The sequence below is a fragment of the Clinocottus analis genome, unplaced genomic scaffold (assembly GCF_023055335.1).
Source record: "Clinocottus analis isolate CAN_PGR_092001 unplaced genomic scaffold, fCliAna1.0.p SCAF_11, whole genome shotgun sequence".
NCBI classification, from domain to species: domain Eukaryota; kingdom Metazoa; phylum Chordata; class Actinopteri; order Perciformes; family Cottidae; genus Clinocottus; species Clinocottus analis.
Window position 1 is genome coordinate 11,499,037 of NW_027175832.1, and position 9,827 is coordinate 11,508,863.

Here is a 9,827-nt window from a genome sequence, read left to right on the forward strand (position 1 = left end):
TTGGGTGAGCGGTCGCCGCCCCCTCTATCGGCGGTGGCTATCCTTCCAGTGGATGGGGAGGGCGTGCAAGCAAGTGAAAGGCTACCACCTCCACTGCCGGCACCTGGGGCTTCGTCATCACCCATACTTCGGCGGTCCAAGCGTGCAACGGCGGGGCTTCATTCCAACCCTCACCGGCTGCCGAGGTCTGCAGTGGGCCAGCTAACAAAGATGGGAGTGGCATCGGTGCGGGTGCCCCAGTTGTAGCGGACATGCGTCGGGGTGTTGAAACAGGTATTGTCGGGGTTGGTTGAGGGATTCGGGCAGGTTGGTGTGGGACCTGAAGGGTACCCAAGACATCAGTGGGACACTGAGTCATTTAAGGCAGGGATAGATGTAACCTGGTGGAACTAGTCAGGGGGGATTACGTCGGAAGGTTTATAGGGGCAGACCCGCACCGGGAGCCGGGTTTGGACTTCTTTCCAGTGTCCCCGCCGAAGCACGCCTCCGCGTCTCTCCGCTCTCAACTTCGCGTCTCTCCGCTCTCAACTTCGCGTCTCTTTTCGTACGGGAATGGACAGGAATGTTTTGTGATTGCTTTGATATGTACTTGAGTCTGACGTCGTTTCGGAGGTGGCAGTAACAGGGTCTTAATTATGTTTTCATTTTTGTTTCTTTTGCAGCTCGGGGGACCGCTGCCTTGGTTGTTTTGTTTATTTTCCATTTTGTTTGTTTATTGATTTGTATTGATTTGTATGCCTGCCACCACCAGCTGCCACGCAACCAGCAAATAAACGCTAGTCTCCTGTCGGATAGCAAACGAAAGACCAGTGAGTCTGTTTACCTTTACGGTGGCTGAACCTAGAGCGTTGTGGCCAAAAACCTGAGGCTACACTACAACAAGGATTTACAAGCTGAAGGCTAAACCCTTAACAGACAGTCAGGTTGACTTCTGACCCTTCATGTGACCTCACGTCAAGGAGCCGGGCGTGTGTCCCACAGCTAAGCAAGAAAAGAGCAGTCACGCTCTACAATGTCACTGTGGTACAACCATCCATACTATGAAGCTACTGATTACATACTTATTACGCGTTTACTTCACATTGTTCTAACAAACAGCAAGAGACCTGATATAAAAATCTCAAACCCACGTGAGCAGCAGAGTCAAGCAGTCACCAGGACCATGCAGTACATGCTGGATGTGGTGTTGTGTGTAATATCAGTGATGTCACCATTGAGAGGGCGTAAAAGGCCATAGGCCACTCACTTTTTGAGAGCAGTGATGAGGTACAGGCTCTTGGGCAGCAGAAGGAAGACCTGGTCTGTGAGCACAGCATTGATGATCTTCTTGGCCACATAATCTGGATTGAGGATCGGCAGCATTGTAGGCCACCTGATGAACACAAGAGAAATAAAATAAGACAACTGAAGCACTTAACATTTTCTACGTTCACTCTCCCTTTAAAATAGTATCACGTGGCTAAGACGTTTAAATCCACCCTCAGCAGCTCGGTGTTTGTTGTTCTGTGTTGTTTCAAGGGGCGCACGTGTGAGAAGCAGGACGGGATGGGGCAGGTGTTTGGTGCTGGCGTAAAGCATGTGTCCTGGTGGATTCAGGGGCCTGTTGGACGAGTGAGGGCGGAGAGATAGAAATGAAGACTGACTCAGGTCTCCAAACACCTTTAAAACTTGACCCCAGGCCATGTGACACTCTTGGTCTACTGTCTACGAGTTTCAGTGTCAACACAGAGACCTTTAGCTGGTGGCTCCTCTTGTGAGAGCGAGGTAGAGTTTGTGTTTTTTTTGTTGTTGCTCAAAAGAGGGAAATAAAAAATGCACTGGTTTCTACTGAAGAGGCAAAACGCCTCACGAATGTAAAATAACATTGGATAGTGAAACAATAACACTGTCTTGGCAACAGCCAAGGCATTACATCATCTTCGAATAACTGGGTTTGAGTTACTTCCTCAAAAGGTCTACCACAAAGTCTAGGGTCGCCATGGGGAAGCTGACTCGAGGCGCTTGGCCATGTTCCTTTCAATTTCTGTAACATTATAACAAGCTTTTCAGGTGTGACTATCACGATAGGACTGTGGATAAGCGGTAGAGTGGGTTGTGCCTCAATCAGTTGATCCTTGGCTTCACTTGTCCACGTTGATGTGTCCTTGTGTAAGACAGTCATTTAAGATTAGAAAACCATTTGCCTTTAACACAGTTCACTGATAAAAACACTATTACCACGTCAGTATTATAAAAAGTATGTTTACAGGATTTTTGACCTTTGTTTTTTTCTTCATATTTAGTGTGATAATTGGCTTGTTTCTTTACAGGGATTGTACAATGGCAATAAAGTCGTCATGAATATAAAAATAAATATTTAGCAGAGGTGACAATAGCCAATTGTCTGAAACCATCAGAGCGACGCAAAGAGAATCTGAGGTCTTTTAGTTCACAGCCTGAGAGGGCATTAGTGCAGCTCTCCTTGTCAATAACGCTAGTGCCCTCGTCCACAGGTGACTGCGTTCATGTACACGGAACCACAGCTGTGTTCACGCAACTGTAACACTGCAACAATGTCATGAGAACCGTTACCTTGATGCCACGATGACAGCAAGAATCTGAAAACGGTAGTCGTCTTTCTTCGTAGCCAAAAATCACAGTCCTGTAAGCCAACAATACCAAGATGTTCTACTCCCCCCGAGACATTTTGAAGTATTGAAAGCCAGCAGGAACCGCCGGTGTTTCAGACTAACGGTGCCCGGCCGTCGATAAAAACATCTGTTTGTGAAGCCAAATTAAAGTGTTATAGTGATGTGTTCAAATGTAATCTTGTAAAACTATGTTTTTTGTTGTGAACTAAATGTAGCAAATTAAATATCTAGCAAATTAAATATATATTAGTGAGGGGAGGAGCTGTTTCATTTCCTAACCCAGCATCTAAAGTTGAGTATGTTGAAGGATATGGGATTTATTGTTTTACTTTGTGTTTTTTACCATATTTTTGAAATGTTATCAAGAATCATGGAATTCAAGTCAAGGAAGATGTCATCACTTTTCATCCTGTTTTTATATTGGTATAAAAAAAAATGTTTTGTGAGGTCACATTGATCTTTTGACTTCTGCGCTAAGAAATCCCCTCCAGGCATTCCTTAGATATCTTGTCATGAACCTGAAGACGTTAATGCTGCCGGTCATGGCCGTCTCCAGCATGGCAGCATGAAAACGGTCAAGCACGTTGTGAAGAAACCTACTTGGTTTGACAGCCGTCGAACATTCCGGTGTTGATGAAGTACGGGCATACGATGGTGGTCTTGATGCCATCCTTCCCAGTAGCCAGCAGCTCTAGACCCACAGACTCTGCAAAACCTACTGCCGCAAATTTACTGGCACAGTAGTCTGCAGAGAGAGGAGGAAAATGTATTTGTACAAGTTAACAGTGTATACCTAAATTGCGCCTCAACTACAAAAACACTCTACGTGTAAAAAACACTAGGGCTGCTCGATTGTGGCGTAGTGGCTCGTCATCATTTTGATCACTATTGAGAACGATTATCCGGATCCATACACAATTACTAAGTGGCTTTGTAAACTTTATGCATTCAGAAAGATTTTTTTACTTTTGTACATTTACTGAAATAACTCATCAAAAAAAAAGAAAGGTGGTTCGATCTCTGAAGGACTTTGACTAATTTAATTATAATCACATTGGTTGTATTGATATGAATTTGGTTTGTCAGCAGGCTTGTGCACACTTACAGCTTTCATGTGACATGTTGTAGATTTATCGAAATACAGCATTTAGATGATAGGGATTATCTTGTGCCAAAGTTCCATCTATTGCACAATCACTGATAAGGCTCTCACATATCTTTGGCAAATATGGGGGAGAGAGCAACTCGGGCAGAGTGATCCATTTATACTAATATTCTCCGGTTAAGAAAATCTCACCAGCTGACAAACTCTTTCAGGATAAAAGTCCCATAAAGTCATTCAAGAGAAAGTTGTAATCAGATGTTCACGGTGAAATGGGTTCAGGTTCCCTTGATAAATGTCGGTGAACTGACCATACTTAACTTGGACCAGGTTAAGTAACCTGACTGGAACTACACAACCTCTATGTTTCAACTTTAAAAAACAGTTCACCTTATGATCTAAAATACATATCTTTCCTCTGATCTATCCTTACATGAAACAAGGTATGTTAAAGGGAGCTGTTGAAGGTCAATAGGAAAACCGGTGAATAGCCTTCTGTCCATTGGGGAAAGTGTGCAAACTGATGCCGTAACAAAGACTTGGATTTGGAACATGCACACATCCAGTGTTTCCCTTACCATTATATTAGGGGTGCGGGGCGCCCCTGAAGAAACCCCCCGCCCCCTGTAATTTTCTCTATATCGCCAGATCACAAAATGTAATTTACGGTTCTCTTTCCTATAGAACAGGTCTACACCTTGTTCTGTTATTAAACAAACTAAACGGCCGTATTTTATTGATCGGATCTACACGACAGCTTGTCATTTCTGTCTCTACGTGGTCGCGCATAAACACTTCTCTGCGCTCTGTATCGCGCACGGCGTTGCTCCGTTCCGATGCGCACAGACACTTGCGCACACACACGCGCGCGCGCACACACACACACACACACACACACACACACACACACACACACACACACACACACACACACACACACACACACACACACACACACACACAGGTGAGCGCTGAGCACCCAGCAGCAGGCAGAGAGCGTAGAAAAATATGTTGCGTGAAAAGCAGACAACTATATCTTTTAAACGCTTCCAGGTTGAAGATGGCAACAGCCTTCCTGCAAGGAGCACCAGAGCAGCTCCGAGTAAAGCAAGCCAAAGTGCTTGTGTCTTGTACCAACAATGAACTGCTGGCTTCACATATTACAAAGTACACGGACATAAAACTAAGTCATTAATAAATAGATGGAGAAATGCCTGTACTTTCGGGTAAATGTTCACGGTACGCCGTTAACAGATTACGCTACGCATGCGCGACTCTGCGATTTTTGGCGTTTTGCCAAAAGCCAATCTCCGGTAAGTCTCCATCAATGTTGCACGGTATACCGATACTAACAAAGTACCGCGATACCCATAGAAACGATACGATTTTGCATATTTTAAGTATCGGTATTAAGTATTTTGCATATTTTAAGTATCGGTACTTTCTCATCTCAACATGGTGCGTGAACTAGAGCGGCCGTATGAAGTCTACAACCCCGTTTTAAAAATATGTGTAGAGGAAAGCAGCTCACTGCAGCTACTAACACTGATACAACCTGATGCTCACACATCTACTCATTCTGTTTTGTAATTTGCTTTTAGTTTTCCAAAATGAGCTATTTAGTAGTAACTACATATTATTTATTTTTTGCACAGATATCATGTTATTTTAGTGATTGCAATTTCTTTTCTTTTTCTGGTCTGACGGGTCAATTTGGTTTAATTGAAAGTTATTGTAATTTTCTTTATTCTGTTATTTATAAAAGCACAGATGGAGTCACAAAAAGATGTTATTTACAGAAAAAGCAATGCTTTTGGTGTTTGCGTCATTGTCGGTGTCGTCGAGGATTCCCCTTAACCCGAAGCTGTAAACCTAGGGGAAACACTGATATCCATCTGCTGCACAGAAACATGGAACATATCTATCTGTGCAGCGACATTGGGACACAGTTCAGACTATTTCTTCACTACAATAAAGATAAGATAAATGATTCAAACCTTCCTTTACACAGTCCGTGTTCGTCTCTCTAGACAGGTAGTAGCCTACCTGAGACTATCCTTTCATGGGATATGAATACCACCTTCCATTTAACAGTCCGACAGCTAACTAGCTAGCTAGCCCTGGTCCGGGCCAAGTGGGACATTGGGGGCTGAATAGGTGCTGATAACTTTTCTGATTCTAAAAAAAAACAAGGAGCTCATGGCAGGTGTGCCGTGCAGCCCCAATGCACCATGATGTGTGTCTCTGTGACCAGCCTCTCAGTGGACTAGGCGCCTCTTCGAAGTCTAGAAACCTCTTAGACGACCACCAAACTACATATTTCAGGACTGTTCCTGCCTTCTTTCTGAATACACAACATGATCAACCATCAAACAAAGAAACAGGCCTACATGGCGAGGTGTCACGTTGAGGACCGCCTCTGCATGCATTGGTCAAGTATACAATACTTATTTATGTTGTTTGGACATCATCAATCGATGATTTTTATTTGGGCATTTTGTTTAGTAGGTTTTCAATTACCAAAGGTATAATTCCTTTTATGCAGAGTACTGTAGAGGACCGTTTGTAACCATAAAGTCTTCATAGTGCAATGATCAATGGCTTCAGTGCAATTATTTTATGGTGGCATTTGTTTATGTGGAAAATGGAATATGTTTTTAAAACGGGAAATAATCTGCTTATTAGCAGTTTAATCAACCTTCTTTCTGTAAAATAGGGTCCCCATAATCAAAGTCCTTTCATCTTGAGTGTCAACAAATTTAAGTCTAACGCAATATTCTAATATTCCCCATATCACTGTATAATACAGCTGTACTGCAGTCAATGGAAGTATGAATTATAGCAAGTATTATATTTATCTCTTTACAGAAGTCGTGCAGTTTGTTTCATCGTTTCCTTAATTATGTTCCCGTCCAAATAATGGATGTAATAAGTAGTTTTGGGTTGAGACCAGAGGAGAACCTTTTGAATTGGACTATATTTATATGAAGACTGTCTACCTTGCCATACCTTACATCACACACACACACACACACACACACACACACACACACACACACACACACACACACACACACACACACACACACACACACACACACACTACAAACTATAAAGAATGCTATGAGTGAGGTTGATCATTTAAAATCATGACTGTTGTGTCTGTTGTGGGACTTTATTCACAAAGAACATATTCAATCACCATCATCTCTATGGTGCCAACCTAGGGGTCGGCAACCCAAAATGTTGAAAGAGCCATATTGGACAAAAAAAAAAAAAAACGCAATGACGCAAATCGTTGATAGAAATGTTAAAAATGTATATTTTTCTACACATTTTTACAGCATTGGAAAAAGTCAAGAAAGTTTGTCCTCCTACAGAAACCATGTTAAAACAAAATATTAGGGCTGGGCAAGTGGTTAGCGGACCAATCACAGCCTTGTGGGCTTGCGTTGCTTTGACAGACAGTCAGAAATTTGGGGTGACGCACGCAAGCACGCAAAATGGCCCATTTGACCACGCAAGGTCGGCCATGCGTGTCTTGCGTGCTTGCGCCTCTGCGTAAAACCCGAGTATAAATCAGCCTTAAGCCCGACATGAAAGCACGTATTGTTCTGTAGTTTCTGTCCTCAACGAGCACCATGCGAGCGAGTCGCCTCACAAAGCGGTCAGACCACCTGCAGCCTTGCGCTGCAAGCTCTACGTCCCCTGATTGAACATTAATCGCGCATGCGCAAAGCCGCTGCTATCTGTCATCTGTCCTTCACATCTCTACCTCATTCAACCAGACGTCAGTGCACTTGTTCAAGACAACACAGACTAGACTTTTTTCACTGAGTAAGAAAAACTGTGACATAAAAAGACATAAAAAGCACTTATTGCTTTTGTATGAAGTGAATTAATTGCTGGTCTTTCACATCTTTAAAAAGGTAAGCAACAGACTGAACATGGACCAAAGAAGGAGTGGTTTGTCCCTCACAGGGACCCTTACTGCTGAACAGTACCTGTTCAGAAAAAAAAGAAAAAAATATTTATAAACTATATATGTATGTCTGTTAACTTGTTGTTGCTCCAGAGTGCTGCTATATTGTTCTGGTAACATTACTTAAAAATAAAAGCATGCAATACACAATTTTTTTTACTTCATTGTTGAATTTGGCGCATAATGCGATTAATCGCGTTTTATTGAAGAAAAATCATGTGATTAATCGCGATCATTTTTTTCAGCTTTGCCCAGCCCTACAAAATATATATATATTTTTTCCTCCCATCTTTTTCCATTTTCATAGTTTTTTTAAAAAAAAAGCTTCAAGGTGCCTCTAGAGCATTGCTAAAGAGCCGCGTGCGGCTCTCGAGCTGCAGGTTGCCGACCTCCGTGCTAACCCATCCGTAACACGTCATGTATCCATTCCAAGTACCTCAGTTGACACAAAAGCTGTTGCTAGTTGGAGTTCATAGGACCAAGCTGAAACAACCTGTCTAGCTGCTTTCATGGTCTTTGTAATTGTTATTGCTGTGTGTAAATCCTGCGATTGTTAATAGAGACATAACCGTTTTTAGATGAATCTCTCTCTGACGTTCTCGCCGTGTGCAGCACTCTCTGATCATGAATACACATTTCTTACGCAGTTTCTACGACTTCTACATATAAATTATTCATATATCTTTAGACCGTTGTATGTCCCTTGTGGCATTCAGGGCCCAGTGTTTGTTTTGCGGGTCCGTCAGCATAGCTTTAGCTTCGCTTGTAAAAACTGCCCCATGGTCACTGGATGCTCATCGTGGCTCACTGCGCTCTGGGTGCACAAGGGGCAAACTCATCGTGGGGCTTGAAACCATCAGTTTTCTGACTCAGTGTTGTGAGTAATGCAACCTCTGGGCAGCACAAGGTAAACAAACAAGCAGACAGCAGCCCGGAGGACATATTCCCACCGATGAGAGCGTCAGAGGGATATTTAAACAAAAACATCCAGAACAACACAACAGATCTGTCTCTGTATTAGCGACGTCAACCAGGTTTCTAACGTTCTCATAACGGCTTTGAAACTTTCACATCCTGATGGGTTTTAAGAGAGACTGCCTCTCTTCTCCACAGATTGAACAACATGATACTGTCAGTGACTATAGCGCAAGTTAAGTGAATAAAAGCCATTTTCCCTTCAGTGTTAAGTGCTTCAGGGACGTCATGAACGTCGATACTTTAGTTGATGCCAAAATTCGGAAAATGTGACGGGACTCGTACCACAGCACCACAGGTATCAGAGGGGGCGCGAGCCTAATAGCATCTAAAGGAAGCAGTAAACTCTTGACTATTAGTCTTTTGGAAAAACATGCCAATAGGGGGGGGGGGGGGGAGTAAATTGGCTGCATTTATTTGGCACTTTTCTAGCTTTAACGACCACTGTAACTGCTTTTAAACACAAGCCAGCATTCACCCACACACACATTCATACATGGTGTCTGTTTACATTCACATTCTCTCCTGCTCAAAGACACTGACATGTAGACCACAGGGGCTTGGAATCCAACCACTAACCTTCCGATCAGCGGACGACCACCCTAAATCCAGAGATAATAGTTGTACTGAATATATTTGGCCCCAGCATGCCCCGCCCTACTGACTGTTAAAGTTCCCAGGCAAAGCAGCCTATTTTCCTTCACGCAAAATCAGATCCATGTGGAAATCAAACAGAGGAGGAAGTTAATGTTAGCTGTTGTGGTGTGTTCACACCAAACACGTCAAGATTTCGACGCACGTCGAAATTGTATGCAAAGTCAAAACACAGCTGCTTAGAAGCTGCGTAGACGCGCATTAGCCAGTGGGCAGTGCGACAAACGCGTTGAGGCACCACAAACGGCGCGTCGGCCGCAGCGTTCGACGCACAAGTTGAAATTTTCCAACTCCAGCATCAAAACACGCGAGTCATAGTTGCGTCAGCCAATCAGCGTTAAGATGTTCCGCTCGTCACAGCAGTCCTGCTAATGCTGAATCAAACTTCTGCCGGTCCACCTGAAGTAGCGCTGATATCGGCCGTCATTACACTACGGATAATATTTCTGCCTTTAACATTGGTGTGTATTGCACAGCTCAGAGC

General features: G+C 43.3%; 1 protein-coding gene across 5 annotated transcripts in view; it reads right to left on the reverse strand.

The window, feature by feature from the left end:
• The window catches only part of sdr16c5a (short chain dehydrogenase/reductase family 16C, member 5a), a 46,572-nt gene that overhangs the window by 22,209 nt on the left and 14,536 nt on the right, over positions 1-9,827 (reverse strand). For all 5 annotated transcript variants that reach the window (XM_068570932.1, XM_068570933.1, XM_068570928.1 and 2 more), the window contains exons 5-6: positions 3,231-3,375; positions 1,247-1,372 (exon numbers count right to left, since the gene is read on the reverse strand). In XM_068570932.1, the coding sequence (XP_068427033.1) occupies positions 1,247-1,372; positions 3,231-3,375 (271 nt within the window). The remainder of the gene's footprint in view (positions 1-1,246; positions 1,373-3,230; positions 3,376-9,827) is intronic.